The sequence below is a fragment of the Alosa pseudoharengus genome, unplaced genomic scaffold, assembly GCF_046254945.1.
Source record: "Alosa pseudoharengus isolate Yale_2024_CS ecotype anadromous, Long Island Sound unplaced genomic scaffold, YU_APseudo_1.1 YU_APseudo_1.1_scf_13, whole genome shotgun sequence".
Taxonomy (NCBI): Eukaryota; Metazoa; Chordata; class Actinopteri; order Clupeiformes; family Clupeidae; genus Alosa; species Alosa pseudoharengus.
Window position 1 is genome coordinate 17,232,980 of NW_027468598.1, and position 20,411 is coordinate 17,253,390.

General features: G+C 41.6%; 2 protein-coding genes across 6 annotated transcripts; both read left to right on the forward strand.

Moving 5' to 3' along the window:
• The first annotated feature begins 546 nt into the window (after nucleotides 1–546).
• On the forward strand, nucleotides 547–5,831 carry ilkap (integrin-linked kinase-associated serine/threonine phosphatase). Of its 4 annotated transcripts, XM_076282331.1 has the most exons (10): nucleotides 547–871; nucleotides 1,416–1,532; nucleotides 1,679–1,796; nucleotides 2,188–2,294; nucleotides 2,661–2,754; nucleotides 3,085–3,172; nucleotides 3,454–3,587; nucleotides 3,992–4,111; nucleotides 4,952–5,033; nucleotides 5,224–5,831. In XM_076282331.1, the coding sequence occupies exons 1-10, from the start codon at nucleotides 826–828 to the stop codon at nucleotides 5,368–5,370; spliced, it is 1,053 nt and encodes a 350-aa protein (XP_076138446.1). In that variant the 5' UTR covers nucleotides 547–825; the 3' UTR covers nucleotides 5,371–5,831. The 4 variants fall into 4 exon arrangements, with proteins under 4 accessions (XP_076138446.1, XP_076138447.1, XP_076138445.1 ...); XM_076282332.1 differs by having other exon boundaries at nucleotides 810–871; nucleotides 1,390–1,796; XM_076282330.1 differs by lacking the exon at nucleotides 547–871 and having other exon boundaries at nucleotides 881–1,532.
• A 1,165-nt stretch (nucleotides 5,832–6,996) lies between these two features.
• On the forward strand, nucleotides 6,997–20,216 carry LOC143121751 (arf-GAP with coiled-coil, ANK repeat and PH domain-containing protein 2). 2 transcript variants are annotated; one of them, XM_076282323.1, is made up of 22 exons: nucleotides 6,997–7,638; nucleotides 7,734–7,791; nucleotides 7,901–8,020; nucleotides 8,201–8,254; nucleotides 9,061–9,119; nucleotides 9,484–9,667; nucleotides 10,756–10,800; nucleotides 11,179–11,274; nucleotides 11,617–11,691; nucleotides 12,015–12,118; nucleotides 12,338–12,389; nucleotides 12,816–12,916; nucleotides 13,254–13,365; nucleotides 13,794–13,987; nucleotides 14,703–14,772; nucleotides 14,909–15,003; nucleotides 15,338–15,414; nucleotides 15,902–16,056; nucleotides 16,339–16,448; nucleotides 16,655–16,765; nucleotides 17,041–17,102; nucleotides 18,547–20,216. In XM_076282323.1, the coding sequence occupies exons 1-22, from the start codon at nucleotides 7,586–7,588 to the stop codon at nucleotides 18,729–18,731; spliced, it is 2,172 nt and encodes a 723-aa protein (XP_076138438.1). In that variant the 5' UTR covers nucleotides 6,997–7,585; the 3' UTR covers nucleotides 18,732–20,216. The 2 variants fall into 2 exon arrangements, with proteins under 2 accessions (XP_076138438.1, XP_076138439.1); XM_076282324.1 differs by having other exon boundaries at nucleotides 6,997–7,322.
• The last annotated feature ends 195 nt before the right edge of the window (nucleotides 20,217–20,411 follow it).

Genomic DNA, 20,411 nt, shown 5'->3' on the forward strand with positions numbered 1-20,411 from the left:
CCATTTATCTTTTGTTGCGGCTCTTGTCATCTATATGAGAACTGCTAAAGAAAATAAGAGACAATACTCACTGTGAATTTGTACGGGCTTTCTCAACTGATGGAAGTACGACCAGCCTATACTGTAGGAATGAACGGTCACCATTGCCCGTGGGTGTCGTTAGGCCACGTTTTTACTAGCTCCTTTTGTTGACCAAAATTCCCGGCTAGTCTCTTCGCTAATGTAGGAATTAGATAGACTAGCCTAATCAAATAATTGATTAGGCTGAATGTGGAGACTGGAAATGCTGAGTTTTCTTGTTGTTATTAAGTGCATGCAGAGTACGTAAAACATTACAATGTATTCATAATGTATATTTGAATAAATATGGTTAAACAGATTAGATCTTTACTTCGTACCTTTACCAGTATTTCCAATTTCAGCAGCAGCATTAGGCTATGACAACAGTCACAGTAAGTGGCAAGCAAGTTCACAGTGCAAAGTTTTGGGTCTAGTGAGTGTTGCCAGATTGGCAGCAGGATTGGGCTAGTACGCCCCTGCCAGAGCGGGAGCTCTGTGTTGACGCGGTGAAGCGTTCAAAGGAATCCAGCAGAGACAGCCCTCAATTCACTCAATTGGCAGAAAGCGAATTGCCTAATATAACCGGACGAAGCTTCCGGCAATAAAGAGCAAGGGTTTGAATATTGAATATTGTTCAATGTTTTTGCGATATTTTTGTAAACCCTTATTAGTGGATAACGTTACCTGTCCGGCAAAACACAACACGACCTAGTGCTAGCTATCTAACGTTAGCTATCTAGCTGACTGATAGCATTGCTGTAGGAGATGGATCTCTTCGGTGATCTGCCTGAACCAACCCAGGTGGTTACAGGTAAGTACGTTTTCCAAACTGTTAGGTCCTACATAAATATATTTTGTGCAGACCTTTTTGTATATGATTATTTTGGTACCGAACTTTGCATTAGCTACTAGCAGCTAAGTTTGCAGCTAACTGTATAAGGGATTTCATGTCATGATGAACGTGAAGTATATTAGTTTGTCTTTTAACAAACTTAGACATTAGACGTACAGTATGCATCATTATCGACAAGTTTCATAAATTACGTTGTACTGAATTAATCTCTATGTTTGGGCGTTTTAAAGCACGCAGTTTAACTGTGGTAGATTGTGTGCATGACGCTAATGTTACCCACCTAGCTACAGGCCATAGTCCAAAATATTGTCGGTCAAACTTTTTTTTTCAAACATGGTAGTCTAGTTACCCAATGGGGTAGTAGGTCACAGTCTGTGGGACCACGTAACATGCACTAAGCAGGGTTATAAAGTAGCCACATTTTTACCCGAGCAGAAATATGAGGAAATGCAAAAAGGGTCTGTAACTATCAGTAGTTCTTTTCCCGTTTGGTACGGTGCAGGTAAGGAGCCAACCCAGTCACCTGCAGAGAGCAGAGGTGAGAAGAGGAAACACGATGAGGGGCTCGAAAAAGAGGTGACGGTGGAAAAGAATGAAGAGGAAAAGAAAGTTTGTAAAGGTTTTCCACATTTCCACACAAAATGTATTAGGTTTATGTCTGTATGTTCATTGCATGTATCCCCCCCAAGTGTACAAGAATACTGACATTTGCCCTGTTCTGCTCGACCTGTTATGACCCTTATGTGTTGTGCACTGTTTGGCCAGGTCAAGCCAGGCTAAAGGCATATGTAGCTGCACGCAGAGGCGAGAGGGAGGAGATGCAGGATGCTCACGTACTCCTGCCGGATATGAGCAGCATCATATCTTCACTACCATCCCAAGTGTGAGTTTCTCTAATGCTACCTGATGTAACACTCATGAGCATGAGTGCCTGCTTGGCCTACTTCCCTCTCAGGTTCACTGCTTCCACGTGTTCAATCCAATTGTTTTTTTGCAAATGTTCCTGCATTGTGAATGCAGTTCATGTTCACTGAAAAACCAGCAGTCAAAAAGAGTTCTGCATTGATGCCAGCCTACACATGATCATCGTTCCATACCCGAAGTGGTCCACTGTCCATGTTCAGATTGCAGACATTTCCAGTTTGTTTTCAAAGCGTATCTTAAATGACTGACCTCAAATCTCTACTCTACAGGTCAGTGTGGAGCATTTCATTAAACGTGCTACACATTTTTGTCTATTTGTTGTGTAAATATTTGTCACTGCTGTGTTCCAGTTCTCGTCTGGCCTACTTTGCGGTTTTTGATGGTCATGGCGGAGCAAGGGCCTCCCGATTCGCTGCAGAGCATCTGCATCACACCCTAGTCACCAAGTTCCCCAAAGGTAAAAAGCTGATCGCTCACAGAATATTTATGCAACCACTTATACTACATTATATATTTTTTATGAATTAATAGTACTTTAATAGTACATTAAAGAGTTTTTTTTTTTTGCAAATTGGTGTAAAAAAAGGCAAAATCAAATTGACCAAGATTCCATTTATAAAAGCAATAAAATGGGAAAATATCCAAGGGGGGTATATATACTTTTTATAGGCACTGTAAAAGGCACTATATACTTTTTATAGGCACTGTAAAAGTCCTCTCTAATATCTATTTTACATCTTTAATCATAACTTAGTACTGAACACACATCCCACACCACAGTACATACTACAGGCATTCACATCACTGATTCATGTCCTCATAGGTGATGTGGAGAACTTGGACAAGCTAATAAAAAAGTGTCTACTAGATACTTTCCGTCAGACAGATGAGGACTTCCTGAAGAAAGCCTCAAGCCAGTAAGCTCTTTTGTCCACCAGTCAATGTTAGTCAACATCAGTGTGTATTTCTTCTTAGGCCTCATAGTATTTCAGATCAGTTGGTAATCTTTGTACGTTTGCGTTTTCTCCACTAAAATGTGATGCTATTCAAAATTTGCAACTGCTTGTATATATTTTGTAGAAGATTTTAGATACATGTGAGCTGCAGTAAAAGACTGTTTTGATTTTCCATCAGAGTTTCTCAGTGGACCTTTAAATATTCCGGACTATTGAAGAGTAATAGAGTCTGCACACATGTTTTTGTAGCCTTCTGCAGGTGTTTTTATAGATAACCATGTCGCCCTACAGGAAACCAGCGTGGAAGGACGGCTCGACAGCCACATGTGTGCTGGTGGTGGATGATGTGCTATATGTGGCCAACCTCGGGGACAGCAGGGTGAGACTCCCTCCACCACCTGCAATGTTTGAAAGCCCTGTTTCAGAGAAAGCAGTTGGACGTGAACCCACTATCCATTTTCGCTTCACTTCAGTTGGAAGTCTCATTTGAATTCTTGAATGTTCCACATTGGGCTTCAGAACAGTTGCACTGTAGCTTGTTGATCTTATGTATTGTTTTGAGGTTGTATGTAGTCCATTTTCACTTTTTCACTGTGTGCATGCAGCTTCACCTTGGTGTTTGTTCTAGAGAAGCATTGTGTAGTTTCTTTGTTCTTTCAGGCTGTTCTATGTCGCTCAGAGCACAGGGAGGACGGTGGGGAGAAGAAGTGTGTCACCCTGGCCCTCAGCAAAGAACACAACCCCACCATTTATGAGGAGCGGATGAGGATACAGAGGTCAGGGGGGACAGTCAGGTGTGTGTGTGTGTCTTCAGGGACAGCATCTGTGCTCTTATCTCAGTACACCTTGTTGCTGTTGGGTAGTATGTATGATTGTTCATAACTAGTAAGGAGTCTCAGTCCTGCGGACTTGCTCCCTCGTCCCACCTGCTGCATGAGTCTTGTATCATATCAAGTCATGAGATGTTCTTTATAGGGCAAATGAAATCAGGCATGTTCAGATAATCAAATTAGCCATTGGTGAATCCAGTTATGCATGCTGACAGAAGTACAGTCTTGTACTGTGTTTAATGGATGAGAAAAAGGCTTCGGGATGTTGCTGACAGAAGTACTGTCTTGTACTGTGTTTAATGGATGAGAAAAAGGCTTCGGGATGTTCCGTGGCAGATGGCCAATGTCCTTGTGCTGTGTGTGTGTAGAGATGGTCGCGTGTTGGGGGTCCTGGAGGTGTCGCGCTCCATAGGGGACGGCCAGTACAAACGCTGTGGAGTCATCTCCACACCAGACCTCAGACGCTGCCAACTTAGTGCAAGTGATCGGTAAGACTGTTAAACCAATCGAGTTTACACATTATGTTCTACAAATATGATTTGTGCCAATTTAGGGATGTAACGATTACCGGTATAATGGTAAACCGCGATAAAAATGTTGCTGATAACAATTACCGTTTTCTTTTCAAATATCATAATTATCACGGTTGATTACCACGGTGTGGAAACCGTGTGTTTAATCCTTCCCAGCTTCATCCGAGCCTGCTTTTGACATACAGTAGGCCTGGTACAATAAAACAAAACTGGTACTCTACTGATTCTGTTGTCTAATTGATGGTTTTAACTACGATTCGGATTAGGCAACACCTGATTTTAAAAGGCGGAACATTTTCACCGCAAAATGTGCACTGTATCATGTAGCCACTCTGTGTCTTTTTATGTTCGCTTCCACATTAAATCCATTCCACTCACGTTATCAGGAGAATACAGTAGCCTAAAGTTTATTTCAAACGCTTACTTTGGTCTCATTCATTGGATCCAAATAACAGAAATCGCAAACTCCAAGTTATGATAGGGTAAGTTAAGCTATAAGCACATAGCCAATTAAACATGACCAAGAAAAAAGTGAACGGGACACTTTTTGAAACTATTTCAGCTTGTGTAGGCCTATCAGTGCTTTCTGAACATATTGAACACACTTTTAGATATACCGTGATAATACCGAAAACCGTGATAATTTTGGTCACTATAACCGTGAGGTTAAATATTTATACCGTTACATCCCTATGCCAATTACAGATGTAATGTAAATGTTGATTGATCAATGTTTGTGTGAAGTGCATGGATAATGTTGGTGCATAAATTGGTCCTGTATGTTGAATTATCCAGGTTTGTGATTTTGGCCTGTGATGGCCTCTTTAAGGTCTTCTCGCCAGAGGAAGCTGTTAAATATGTACTCAACATCCTGGAGGTTTGTACATTTGGAGCATTCTTACAAAAGCATTCTTACTGATTGGGGGATAAGATTCATTGTTAGAACTGATTACAGTGGTGTATTTGTTATGTATGTTGTTTTTATTACCTCAGTATGTTTGTTAAGATTTATGTCTATGGCAAGTTATGATGGACGGACTAACAGTGATAACATTTGATGTCTTCAGGACACATCGGTTGCCGTGGAGAAGAAGGAGGGGCAGACGGAGAGGGAGGCCCACCATGACGCCGCTTGTCAACGGTTGGCCAGTGAGGCTGTGCGGCGCGGCTGTGCAGATAATGTCACTGTGATCCTGGTGTCCATTGAATTCTGAAGCTGATGATACATGGGGCAACTTTTTGAGCAATGTTGCTGGGCAATGTTCCTCATTATTATGGTTCTGGCATTTTCTCATTGATATTGGGCAACAGTTTCTTTTCTGGAGAACTTTAATCATCAGTAGGCAAGTTGTGATGATTATCCAATCAGAATAAATGGAACTGGTTATGTGGTTGCCCAGCAACATTGCTCATGAAGTTGCCCCATGTATCATCACCTTGAGAGGCACTCGTCCACTCTTCAGTCACGCCAGAAAGCACTGAGGTCAATGAGAGAGCTGTGCTCTACCAAACATGCCACACTGTCTGCTGCACAGACATTTAGGGGGTTGTATTCTCCAGGCAATTCGCTTATGAAGGTGTTGTGATCTGGAAAGGAATGTCAATGTTTCATTTGAGCAAAAGGATACATCGCCACCCTCCTGAATAATTCAATAAAACTTCTACTTTTTTATAATTTGCTTGGTTTGTCTTATGTAGGAAAACCAAGGATGCAGAACTGCACAAGGAAAGGGAAGTCAGAGTTTGGGCACAAGTAAGCAGCCCTTTAAGGATGTTTTGTCTTGTCTGGCGACTTCATGGCTCCCTGTATGCTTGAAATCGGCCACAGTTCCAGTCCCCAAGCAGTCTAATGTCACAGGCCTGAACGACTACAGGCCAGTGGCATTCACCCCCATCATTGCAAAATGTTTCGAGAGGCTGGTCATCACACACATAAAAGCTGCCATACCACCCTTACTAGAGCAATACCAGTGCATACAGGAAGAACAGGTCAATAGAGCAGGCCATAGCTATTGTGTTACACTCTGCTAGAGCACAGGAACACATGCAAGGCTTCTCTTTGTGTTGATTGCTGAGCTGAAATCAACAATCTTGCCAAACAAACTACATGGACTTGGACTAAGCACCACATTATGGTGATCTAGCAGCTGTATACTGGACTTTCTAATAAACCGCACACAATATGTAATAGTAGGCAAACACACATCCTCCACCCTGACCATTAACACCAAGGCCTCCCAAGGTTGTGTGCTTAGCCCACTTCTCTACACACTTCACACACGACTGCAGCTTTTCCTCCCCATCCACCTACATAATAAAATTTGCCGGTGACTTTTGCAAAACTACAAGTAGCCTACCATCAAAGGTACATCGGACATAGGCTACCTTGTATCGGACATCTACATTGCACTAGTTCCTGTTATTGGTCTATTACTCGGTTGACTAAACAGTATAATATTTCTGAAAGTCAACAAGAATAACAATAGAATTTCTACTGGACGTGGATTAAAACAAAAGATCTCTACTGTTATTTCTGGAAATACATTGCATTTTGCTTTGAAGGTATGCAAGTCACGTCTATTATATGTCGTGACAGACCGACACAAACGTTATGGACTCTTACTTTGAAAACCAAACCGGATGCGTCTTATAAAATACAACTGATACAACCATGCCACACACACGATTGGTCGAGAAATGCTCATAGGTCGTCCATCTGTTAGTTCAGACATCCAATGAAATTATAGTTTGTGCTTAAAGGAAGCGCGATTCGTTGACTAGGTTCAAGTTTGTTGGTAAAATCATAACGCCTTCTTTCCTCTTCTGAGCAAGCTGTTCTAACTCCGGAAATCTGGAAGAAGAGACTGTTTTTCATACGACAGCTGAGCATGCATGCGCAGGGAGACAGCTGTCAACATTTCAGTAACCACACCGAGGAAAGCATTAATTTACGGGTTAAGTCACGTGCATTTCCATATTGTATTTATTACTGCAGGCAATAATCCTATAGATATAGTTGCAGAGTATTAACACCCGTCTTCTCTGTTGACACCCTCAAAATGGGATGCACTTTCCGTTAGCTCGCTAGCCAGCTTGGTTTTACCCCGATAATGAATATATGTTAGGACGGCAAGAACGGCGTTATAGAGAGTCTCTCCTTGTTGTTGTAAGCAATTGTTTTAATTGTACAGAGTGTTACATTTTAGCAACAATATGGCTAACATTTAGCTAAGTTACATCAGTGTCCCAAATTGTTACTTGGTACCTAATGATGAATAATTTATTGGAATACAATGCCGCATGATCAGTGTGTCAGTGTTTTACTCTTTAAATGAACTGGGAGAATAGTGTTGTTTTAAGCTGCTAGGAAGGTGACATATGACACAAACAAAGCCATTATTTGACAACTGCGCCCTTTGAAGTGCCACGATGGATTCTTTTTTGGATTTCGAAGAATGTATTAAAGATTCACCGCATTTCAGGTAAAGCTCGTATTTAACATTTTGTCCAAACAGAGGCGTCGTGTTACCACGATAGAGACAGACAGTGATTGCATTGCAATTACTTTCTTTCATAGGGCCTCTCTGGATCAATGTGAGAGTGATGTAGCTGAATTGGAGAGCCGAGTTGGGAAGGTAAGACGTTTCGGCTATTAAGTTTGAGTCATCTGTCTGGCGAGACTTTTATCTCCAGGGGTTGTTGTCTTAACCATGCAGCAGCCATATTTTCATCCGTCTTTCCCAGGTGATGAAGATGTGTACTAAGATGGTGGAGGCTGGCCAAGCATACAACAACTCTAATCAGCTGTTCCTGGCTGCATTGGCAGAGTTTTCCTTGTATCACAAGAGGGACAATGTCATTATGGTTAAGTTGCATGCACTCTTGAAATTATGCACAGTCTACATTAACAAGCTTCCAGTCAATCAAATCCATCCTTTTTCAGTGTGAAGTGTGCAAATTAAGTTATGTGTGTGTGGGCCTGCACCAAATTCACCTGACCCAGCTTCACATCATGCTGTATGTGTGCATCTTTTTTCCTAATAGAACTGCCTACGCCAGTTCAATCAGGGGCTACAAGAGATGATCCAGTTTCATACGGTAAGTAGGCCTACCACAAAAGGCTCTGTCTACGGCTGAAAACCTGTTTAAGTTCACACTATTCTTTCACACAAACATACGTCAAAGACCACTTGGAGATGCAAACAATATCAGATTTTTGGTTGATTTGACCATCATTTAACTTTGAAACAGGCACTTTACTTTGGATAGACAATAGCAATACATCATAGGAGTGATTAACGTCAAAAAATCTAGACTGGAGTAAGTCAACTTTTGACACCTCTGATATGTTTAGTGTTCTAAAATTAATCAAATAGCCCTAGGGTACAATTGTAAATTGAGGGTATAATTATGTTCTCCTGCCTCCACCCACAAACTGCTCTTATCTTACCAGTATGTGTTATTATCAGCAATGTGACCCAGCCCATTTCAAGCATAATTTTGACTTCATTATCTGTGTCTTTAAGTCACTGAAGTTAGTTTTCCTATTCTCGACATCGCGGGCACTTCCGATTTGGAACAACTTGGTGAAAACAAACGTGTGGACAACTGAAGTGAATAAAAAAAATTGTAGAATATTCGGTTATTCAGTCGGTTTAATTTTCTATGAGCCAGCTGGTAGTTTGTAGGGGCACTCACTCAATCCAGCTGTCATCAACTTCAGATTGTAAAGCCTTTGCTGTTCTATCTAGCTGTTCGGAATAGTTAAATTAATTTTCAATTAACAAATATGACCACATGGTTTTGCTTTCTCTGTGTACATTTGTTTCATGTCAAGAAGAAAATGAGAAATTACATGGTCATGATGCCGAACATTTGTCTTATTTTACATTCCCCTTCCACAGATGCTGTTTGACCAGACCCAGAGAGCCATCACCCAGCAGCTCACCAACCTGCTCTCACAGTGAGCTCTTCATCTACACACACACAAACACACACACACACACACACACACACACACACACACACACACACACACACACACACACACACATACTGATACAAGCATTACATAAACCCACACACCACATACCCATCCATCACACATTTCTTGGCACTTGTAAAGCCAGACTGATAGCTATATTTTGCATGGATGCACACAAGTATGCCATAGCTTCTATTAATGACTCTCTTTTTTTATCTGCTATCCAGTTATTCTGTACCAAGAAAAACATCACATACAGTTTGCCCATTCTACAGCTCAGCCTTTTGCAGTGGTTTTATGTTCATTTATTTACTGCATATCCACCCATGGTGCTTGTCTCCAGGTTCATGCCTCAGATAAAGGACACCCGAAGGGAATTTGTGCGGATCGGGGAGGACCTTGAGACCGCTGCTGCAAAGAACGCCCAGATCTCCCGCCACAAAACCACTGAGGCTGAGAGGGCCAGCCACCTACTGATAGCAACACGCAAGTGTTACCAGCACTTTGCCCTGGACTACTGTTTGCAGGTAACGACTGTTAAAAAAGACAGTGTATTTACAGTGCCTCTCAAGAGTGACCTGTTCTACAGTTTAATTATATCGGTTTTGCTATAGATTGTGGGCCCTAATTTAAACGTTGGTCAAAGTTCAAAGTCAGTTAATGAGCATAGTGCCTCATGACTATAGATTGTGGGCCCTAATTTAAACGTTGGTCGAAGTGCAAAGTCAGTCAGTGAGCATAATGTCTCATGAATAAACTAAAGCCATCGTGTGGCATGAAAGAGCTTTGAGAGACCCACTGATGTTTGTGCTTTAGATCTTGTTCATGGTATTAAATTAGCAAATAGATTTTGTGTAGTCATCAAATTAGCTTTAGTTTAGTTAGACTTGAGACCTAAATTAGGGCCCTGTGGCCAGCAGATCTGTGTAGTGATTGCAATATAATTCAATTGAGAGGTTGATTTGGCTATGTGTTGTGCTAAAATACTCTGTGTATGTGTTGTGCTAAAATACTTTGTGTACTTGTCTACACTCTGCATACCATATTTCAGGATGGCTCCTGAATTAACCAATTCCAACAGTTAGATAACGTCACCCAAAGAACCTACGGCATTTTAGTGTAATTAGTTCAGCTCACAGAATATTTCAGCCAGCCCCCGGAGTATGTGTGAGCTGTCGGAACACCAACATCTGTGTTTTCGTGTGCTGACTCAGACTAACCTGAGATATCCTGGAGCAGAAGGACAGCTTTGTTTACACAGGGAGTGACCAAACTGGAAGGAAAGGAAGGGGGGGAAAACTCCAGGTAGAGTTCAACCAGTAGGGCATGGTGTGGTCACTAATGTATAGCCATGTTAAGAGCAAATGGCCAAAGCCAGGAGGAACCCCTTCAACTCTGTCCCCTTCAAGCATTTGAATTGTATTAATTATTTATATCTAAAAAGCAGGTCTATGTTAGGTCACTGGGGATTTGTTTACCGATTACAAAAGCTGCTCCGGTTTTTTAAACTGCTTACAAATAAATAAACACTGATAATCCCTCTTCTCTTTGAACTATTTTCCAAACGAGCATTCTACTCTTGTTTCACTCATTTGATTTCCATTTTGTCTTGCAGCTGAACAACTTTAAAGTCCAACAGAAGCTGGACATCTTAAACTCGGTGAGTGTCTAAGCGTTCTTCCTCCTTCCTGTTGAGAGGCCAGGCTGAATGGTTGGTTACGGAGGCAGCCCTGGTTGGCACAGACTCCTTTGGCAGCGCCCCAAGCAGACAGCTGGGGATTAGGAGTCTGCGGGGCTGTTACGCTATTAGTGGGAAGTGGCTAGTCCCAACGGGTGGCCCTTACACGGATGATGCCATGGGTGAGCAGAGAGACGCCCAGAGGCTTAAACGGCCTGTAATTTTGTGTGTGTGTGTGTGTGTGTGTGTGTGTGTGTGTGTGTGTGTGTGTGTGTGTGTGTGTGTGTGTGTGTGTGTGTGTGTGTGTGTGTGTGTGTGTGTGTGTGTGTGTGTGTGTGTGTGTGTGTGTGTGTTTTTCAGGTCTTTTCCTACTTCCACGCCCAGTACACCTTCTTTCACCAAGGCTACGACTTGTTAAGAGACTTGGAGCCCACCATGAAGACTATGGCCACACAGGTGTGTGTACCCCTGGTCTCTTGTGTTTGAGACCTTTTTCAGTAGACCTCATATGGCCTTGTGCTGCCTATTGGCATATTTACTGCCGATCTCTGGCTTGTTGTCTGTATTGGTTGCAGCATCTGACGCTTGTGGTTGTGATTGTGGTCAAAAATTCACACTGAAATGATGTTCAGTAGAAAGTATTTTTGTTGCTCTGTTGATGACTATATCACTGCCTGTTATACAGTAATTGGTATTTGATACAAACCACAAATTCAACAAGGAATAAAAGCCAGATATTCTACTGATTGGTTTTCTCATGTGAAACATATGAGTGAATCCCATTCCATGTCTCTTTAGCTTGCTCAACTTTCCACGGATTGCTCATCTAAGAGAAAAGATCTGGAGAACACACATCTTCTTGTCCAGCAACGAGTAAGGATCAGTTTCTGAGCATCAGTGAATATGCACTCAACTCAAAAGCACAACTTGTTTAAATTACTAGCAAACATTTAAAACAAGGCATCTTCAATGTAGAGTTGATATTTTGCAATGTGTAGGTGGCTAAAAGGTCCTACGTGGTTCATGGATTCTGCTGTTATTGCAGAATTATTAAAACACTTACTTTACATTTACATTTATTCATTTGGCAGACGCCTTTATCCAACGTGACTTACAGCAATAACATAACATCACCACTTTAAACGTCATACACAATGTTCTGCTTGCGTCCACATGACTGATCCTCTCTTGTTTAGGATGCATCTGGGGAGCCTGTCATTGCCTGCACGCCAGCAGATGGTGGAATTATACAAGGCTACCTCTTTAAGCGTTCGCGCAGGAAGAACAAGACATGGAAAAGGTGAGAAGAGGAACTGATTTGATATTTGTGTCAGTTCTGTTATTTATGACATTAATGGGTATTATGAAATTTATTCAAGTCATTGAAGGATTTGATGAAGATTAGAGATTGATGAATTGCGAAACTGGAAACTTTACTTTAAACAACCAATATTTAAAATGGTTGTTCTGCATTTGTTGATATGCAATATCATGAATCATTTTTGTTGTCACCCTGTAGATGCTGGTTCTCCACTGAAAACAACCAGCTAGTGTACACTAAAACACACAAGGTGGGGGAAGCATGTTCACCTATCTCTTTAAATTACTTTCAAATTACTTTCAGGGATATGTGAAAGTTCACATATTTCCTGCCGGAGCTAAGCTGTAGTTTAGCTGTTATTCAAAGGAGGCACATACAGCAACCATTTTTACATAACTATTAATTCGTTTTTCATATCAGTATAATATAGCAGGAAATGCACCTTTATGCTAGTATAACAAATTTCACTTGTTTGCATATTATTAATGTGTAAATGTGTTACGCAAACATACGTTACATTTTTAAGAACATAAAAGTGCAATATGAAAGTGACAGGTACAGTACATATAGTACATGAAATTGCCTGTAGGTACTGGAGTCTCTCTCTCTTTCTCTCTCTCTCTCTCTCTCTCTCTCTCTCTCTCTCTCTCTCTCTCTCTCTCTCTCTGCGCTGCAGGAGAAGCCCACAATGCTGTTTGATGACCTCAGGCTGTGTGCGGTGAAGCAGCTGGACAGCATTGACCGGCGCTTTTGTTTTGAGCTGGTGTCAGTTCAGAAGTAAGAACCAGGCCGGAGATGCAAGGAGCGGGGATGAATAAGAGCTTTTGGAGCGAAACGAGTCACAGTGTTCTGTCACATTCTGCTGTTCTTAAAATAAGTTGAACAGAAGATATAGACAGATGTCTACTAACAGTGTGGCATTAGTGTAATCACATTATGTTTTGTACTCAATCTAAAATGACTTATTGGATAGCAAAAAGCATGCAGTCCAATTCAGTTACCTCAGTTGTTACAATCAATGCATTCAATAAAGGCAGGCGAGGCTGTAGTGTCCTGTACACTGTTTTCCATATGTGAATCAGTTGTCCCTAATTGGCCTTCTCTATCTCCCCAGGTGCTGTGCCCTGCAGGCGGACTCGGAGGAGCTGAGGCAGGCCTGGATCAATGCTGTGCAGGGCAGCATAGACATGGCCTACCGCCAGAAAGAGGAGGCGCAACAGCCCCAGGTAACACTAGTCACCCAGGCAGGCAGGCAGGCAGGCAGGCAGGCAGGCAGGCAGGCAGGCAGGCAGGCAGGCAGGCACACACCCACAGGCACCAGCACAGCCTTGCATGGTCCAGCACAGAGGCCCAGGAGTGGAGACACACAGATGTGCTAAAGGCCACCATATGGGATGTAATAGAGATTACTGCAATGGTCATTAAATATTCATTGGTCTCCCCTGAGGCACGTACATATACACCAGGCACGCCACAGAGATGCAAATGTCCTGGTACATGCAAAGATGGAGCTAATATCCTTGTTTCTCGAAATATATTAGGAAACAACATCTGAAATAGCCAAGTTTGATATTATTTCTTTCACAAGAATAAGGGAAAATGTACTAAATATCAAGATTGATCTTTTTTGTTGTTGTTCTGCCTCTATGTTTAGCCCAAAGAGAGCTCTCCACCGGTGCAGGCTGTGGTTCCCCCACCAGGGCAGCCACCCCCCAGGCAGGCTGTGCTTGGCGTGGCCCTGCAGGGGTCTGGAAACCAACGCTGCTGCGACTGTGGAGAGGAGGATCCGCGCTGGGCCAGTGTCAACCTGGGCATCACCATGTGCATAGAGTGCTCCGGCATTCACAGGTACCTCCTGCTGGGGATACATGGACAACATTACAGTTAGCTGACACTTTTATCCAAAGCGACTTAGAGCAATCAAGGTACGCTCCACTTTTATTAAACCTTGCCCACAGGGGTGTGGCAATTAATATAATGCGCATGATCCAAAAACCACTATCTTACACCTTGAAAAAATCATTACTCCACACTCCCAAAAAATCTGGCTTATAGCAAAAGGCGCATATAAACCACAGCTGAAGACGCACTGTCACGAGATGTAAGCAGCAACTCCTCTGCAGGATACATATCCTTAGGATTTTTATTCAGTCATTCAAACTTTATTGGTGTAAGTGTTGCTTCTTTCATGCTATGTTTTCAATGGTAACCCCTTGTCAGCCAATAGTTAAAGTAATTAACTGGGTATAACTGTTTTGTCATTGATTATGAGACCACGGTGAAGTTTGTTTCACTTTGCCAATGAGTTTAAATAATAGACGAGTGCAGATACGTGTAGGCTATACTCTGCTGGTTTTAGTAAAGCATGGTTTAGTGGAATACCTGTTCCATACGGTCTCGCGTGCAAAATTCCAGAATTGAGTTGAAACTGGCTCTTAAATTCCAATTTAATTCCTTAAATTTCCATACTGCTCACTCAGTACATAACTGGCATCCCACAGTCCTCAGTTATTCAGTGCTGCTTAATTGGCATGTTGAAAACTGTTTTTTGGATGTTTTGCAGGAGCCTCGGTGTCCACCTGTCCAAAGTCCGATCTCTCACCCTGGATTCATGGGACCCAGAACAAATGAAGGTAACAGGCAGAGTCTGTGAGGGTGCAGCTCAGACATACTACCGTAAACAGTATTATGATTGACCAGTTATCTGTGTCGCTGTCATTGTGGTAATGATGATCCTTGATGATCAATGATGATCTTTCCTTGTTCCAGCTACTCTGTATATTAGGGAATGATGTTGTTAATGGCATCTATGAGGAGTGCAGCTCAGAGGACGGCATAAAGAAGCCCACCTCTCACAGCCCACGGTAAGAGCCATCATGCAGAAAGAGGGCTCATGCATATGTGTATCAGTAAATATTAATATCTAAACACCTATAAATGTATGTAGAAGCCTGTCTGTCTGCCTGTCTGTCTGTCCGCCTGTCCATGTATTCGTCAAGCACTGTATGCATCTGTCTATGTACCGTACTTGTTTCTGGGTATGAATATTTATGACTCATTGTGTGATCAACTTCAACAGCAATATGACATCCTTAATAGTCTTTGATGATCTGCTTGTCATGGTACAGTAGCAGTGATGGTGGTGTGAGGCGTATCTCTCTCATAGCCTGTGTATTTATGTATTCTTTCCTCTTCCAGTCAGGAAAAGGAGACATGGATTAAAGAGAAGTATGTGGGGAAGAGATTTGTGCGAAAGGCCAATTCTTGTGACTCAGGTGTGTACAATACTTCCACGATAGAGGAAGATACAGTATTAGGGTTGTGTATTGGCAAAAATATGAAAATACAATACATATCATGATACAGGGGATTTAATTTAATATACTGTCATATTCAATACTGCAACCAAGCATTGTGCCTTTAAGCTACTTCCTGTCTTATGTCTTATTGTTACATTGGAATAGAAGTCATGGAAGTCATCAAGGACCGTATTGAATGGATTATAACTATTATAAGCCAAAACCTATCAATATACATTGCAAATAACATTGTAAGCTGACTAAACATAGACATCAAAACACTTATACAGGCATAACATCACTGACATGAAACACCACTTGGACAATTCCCTGACTCACGATACTCAAGTGTATTGATATTTTCTTAAATCCCTGCCTCATTGATATATAAACAAACAAACAAACACGCACACAAACCTATTTACTTAAGTCAGTTACTTGAGCTGGGCTGCTATCACTGTAGAAACCGTGAGGCGTGAAGGTGGGCGACGGCTCTACCAGGCGGCCCTCCAGGGGGACCTTGTATCCATGGCGGCAGCTCTGGCCCATGGCGCGGAGGTGAACTGGAGTGACCCACAGCAGGAGGGGAGAACTGCTCTGATTGGTGCATCCATTGGGGTAAGTATCAGGCAGTGATGGAGCTGGATGTGTTCAAAACTTTTCAATCACTGTGTCCTTTAGGTGTGTCTGTTTGCTTGCAACATTGTCTGTGTGTGCGCAGATGTGAATCTTGGCATCATTGTGTGTGTATATTTACCCATTTCAAAGATGAATGGTCTTGACCAGTGTCTGTCTGTTTCTCAGGATGCATATTGTAATATATACACAATAATATGTATTTTGTGTGTGTGTGTGTGATAGTTATATATAAAATGAATCTCTGTATGTATGGACTTGCAGGGTTCCCTTACAGCGTGCGAGTTCCTGCTCCAGAACGGAGCCAATGTAAACCACAGGGACCAGAGGGGCCAGGGGGCTCTTCACGCTGCTGCCATCGGGGGCCACACAGGGTGAGTATCCTCAGGAGTCCCCTCAACAAAGACTTGTTGCAGAGCAATACTCTGATCTCTGGGCATTATGTGTAAGCAGCCAAGGCTTTTATTTTGTTTGTGCTCATGATAAGCCATTCAAATTCAAATGTAGTAGGCTTTAGAGCAGAATAACAGAGCATGATATCTCATTACGTCAATTTGACATACATGTATCTGATCCTCAGGCACGTGTGCCTGCTCCTAAAGAGGGGAGCCAATCAATACGCAGCTGACGAAAAGGGAAATGACCCGCTCAGCATTGCCATGGAGACTGCTCATGCTGACATTGTGACCTTGTGAGTACAACACTGTTTTCCTGTAGAAAGGCTTGAGGATACAAGGTGTACAGTATCTGTGTGTTTATTCTCTTTACCTTGTAAGTTGTGCCAAGCAAGGTAAACAACAACAACAACAACAACAAGCTACAGCAACAACTTTATAAATGTTTCAATGTTTCAAGAAGGTGTTCCACCATCACTGTTTTGTCTCTGTTTTTGGTGATTTATTTCTTAGAAAAAAATGTGTATTTTGACTGTGCTGAGGTTATCTGTCATTGTCTTATGTTCTGCAGGCTGAGAATGGCACGTATGAATGAGGAGATGAGAGATTCTGAGGGATTCTTTGGTTCGGTTGGTAAGTGTCAAAAGTGTTATGCTGTTATTGACAACCGGCCAGTAAGCATTTTATTAATTTATTTAGTTTATTTCTTTCAGGGACCATGTACAAAATACATTAATCCCATAAAGACAAGAGATGCTTTGTACCAGGTTTAGCTAAAAGCTAATTTCCATCTGCAGTTCCTGGGATTTTATGGTTTTATTTACATAGACCCTCTGACTTGCGTGATGGAATTCCCATCCAGCCCAGATACAAGAGTGGGACTGTGGGGGTAAATGTAGATTTTCCAGTGTGCCAACTTCATCCAGTTACAGACCTACTTATGGGGGGCATTTGAGAAATCAGGTTTATCAACTAAACCATGTCTGTTAATACAACCTGATACACTTAGAGAGATCATGTTCTAATGTGGTAACCAAGCTGGCCAACTCATGGTACTAACATGTACATAGAGAGGTTACATGGTCACTAGGCGAGGCTTACAGGGAGCTTGAAGATGAATCTGTAATGAATCTGAATAAGCCAATTCACTTGTTGTCAAATTCAGAAACTTGCTTTTCATGGTCCTCTAGCTGTCCTTTTTGTATATGTGTTCAAAAAACAATTGTTTGTACATCCTTTCTGTGAATGGGAAACAGAAATGTGGCTCAGACCCAGCCATGCACAATTCCAGCCAATAAGCACTTTGCTTCAGGAGCATGGAAAGGAGGAGTGTAATTTCATTGGCTGTTGAGCTCAAATGGCAACAATAGACCTCTGAAGTTCGCCTACAAAAAAGATCCAAAACGGCCATATTTGCCCATATAAGGAGATCCGGTTGTTAATTGAAGCTAACTACCTATGGCAAATTGCATTGCAAGTTAGCTCTGGAGTAGCAAAAATCTAAGTGTGCCGCCTTCACTTACCGGGGATCACAGTATCCACTCGAAGGCAGAGGACAAAAGTGTGTTCAGGAAAACGTCTGCATTTCAGACTTTTTCATCCCCACGAGACTTTAACAGGTGCGATTATTCAAAATCCCCATGTTATTTTCCCATAGGAAAAATCGCCAGATACCGGATGTCAAAGATGGCAGCTTTTTTGTAGGCGAACTTCAGAGGTCCATGTTCTGCCAGAATCATCGACCATGCCTTTGATCGCTTACTGTGGCCCCTCCTCCTTGTTAACTTTTGGCTACCATCATCATATTTAGACCCTATATTTAATGTGATATCATCATTATTTGTCGTATTTGATGTATTATCTCCATTTATTACAATTATATATTTTAGGATAATGATACTATGGTTGCAGCCAAGCAGTTAAGCATCAAATCATTGTGTCCTTTTGACACAATGATCTGATGCTTAAATATGCTTGCCATATTTAGGCACATTTAGGTCTTCTGTAATTGTATAAGATTTTTTGTAATACCTCACCAGATCTTTTCATTTAAAAGGGCGTGTGTTTGTGTTTTCAGGTGATGATGAAACATTCCAGGACATCTTCCGAGACTTCAGCAACATGGCATCCCACGATCCGGAGAAGCTCTCCCGCAGACAGTTCAGTAAGAGTGCAGACGAGGATGGCGAGGGGAACCGACTGATAAATGATCAACATGTAGAGGAAGATGGAGGAGGAGCAGGAGCAGGAGAGGATACTTAAGATCACATGAGCAGACTTGACGTCCAGTGCTCTTAACCCAGCTGCTGCATGCGTCACATCTTGTCTTCATGAGCACTGACTTAATTGGGTCAGTCTGGACAGTATTGATGTTTTTTTCTTTTCGTTTATTTTACTTGTTCAGGAGAGTTAAACCAGGAAGTGTAGTGCCAGACTAACTACACAGTTCCACAGTAGAGTTACACAAGTTACAAATCGGCAAAGAGAACGTGGAAAAGACACATTTAGACTGTTTCTCTTTGCCCAGGAACAGTACACCCCTCCCCACTTTACTGTACAGTTGATTATCAATTGGTGAAACGTGAGTTCAGGTTGAAGCAAGGAACCAGGGTAAGTCAGATCATGGTTTTATGGAGATGATTTATCACCTCTAGTGGAAAAATGACAAAGAAGTTAACCTCAGAAAGCCAAGCCTCTGACTTGGTAAATGTTGGGTATATATTACAAGACAACTGGTCAAGAGCTGCGAAAGTGACCGGAAGGTTCTTTTGACTGATACAACCAACCCTACACTTTTAACTACAGACCGTTCTATGCCACATTAAAACAGAACAAAATGGTCATAAGTGGGTGGTTAGGCTAAGTGGGTATACACTCCAGCCAATGACTGTGGATTAAACAGTCTAATCCACACTGTACACTTGTACACGCTGGTGACACTATGAAAATGTATCACTTTGTAGATGGGACTTTAAAGGCTGAAGCTGGTATAGATGGAGGTATGGGGCATTATTGGTCAGGAATTTTACATTGGTGTGTGGTGGCAGATGAATCTCAGGTTCGTGTGAAGTGGCAGGGGTGGAAGAGATCTAGTTCAGAAAGTTGTGGCATCTTTTTTGCTCCCATTTGTTTACTAAGCTACTTGGCTACACAGAGAATTTACCTTTTAGTTTAAGGATTGTACAATGTAAGAAATCTGCAAATAATGCAGAATTTAGTAGAGGACTTCACTTCCTGCTTTTAGGTGGACGGACCACTGGCCAGGACTAACTTATTGATCTAAGTTTGGCTTAATGCGCAACAGAGAAAGGGAAAAGTATTACAAATATTTATGTTTTTAAAAATAGTATTGTGTTGTTGTAGGATGGGATGAATTTTAGCAACTCAAATGTTAAGTGTGTATGTTAACTAAATGTCTATTATAGTTCTTCTATTTTTGTGTGCTGCATGACAGCACTTGTATTTTAGATTATTTGTCCCTGGTCGACAGCTGTGGAACTGCTCCACCCACTAAAGCCACTAACCTCCCTCATATCATTTCAAATCTCACTGCTTTTAAGGTAAAGAGCATTTATATGTGGAGAACTGTTACTGTGGGTGATGAAAAAATGACATGCACTAATAGATCATGACAAGAGGCTGCAACAACAAAAAGCATAGCTCTCCATTTTGATAAAAAAAAAACACACACTTATACATCTTTACGGAAATGTTGAATTGTAACATTGTATAATTGCAATAAAATGTATTTAACAAACTGTCTGATTATATAAATTATTTACACAAGACATTAGAGATAGTGTAAGTAAGCCTAAAGACAACATTATATCAAACATTTTATAAATGAATCTGCACATAACATCAGTAAAATACAGATCACAATCAAATGATGCTTAAATAGAGGGTAATAGATTATTTTAATCTGATAAAAACGAAGAAACG

What these genes read in the sequence shown, in the direction of transcription:
- ilkap (XM_076282330.1), top strand. Translation starts at nt 1,361, where the DNA reads ATGCAAAAAGGGTCTGTAACTATCAGTAGTTCTTTTCCCGTTTGGTAC. An exon ending in CCAACCTCGGGGACAGCAGG is followed by an intron (nt 3,173 to 3,453) that starts GTGAGACTCCCT and finishes TTGTTCTTTCAG; the next exon opens with GCTGTTCTATGTCGCTCAGA. An exon ending in AGGTCAGGGGGGACAGTCAG is followed by an intron (nt 3,588 to 3,991) that starts GTGTGTGTGTGT and finishes GTGTGTGTGTAG; the next exon opens with AGATGGTCGCGTGTTGGGGG.
- LOC143121751 (XM_076282323.1), top strand. Translation starts at nt 7,586, where the DNA reads ATGGATTCTTTTTTGGATTTCGAAGAATGTATTAAAGATTCACCGCAT. An exon ending in TGTACACTAAAACACACAAG is followed by an intron (nt 12,390 to 12,815) that starts GTGGGGGAAGCA and finishes TCTGCGCTGCAG; the next exon opens with GAGAAGCCCACAATGCTGTT. An exon ending in TGATTGGTGCATCCATTGGG is followed by an intron (nt 16,057 to 16,338) that starts GTAAGTATCAGG and finishes ATGGACTTGCAG; the next exon opens with GGTTCCCTTACAGCGTGCGA.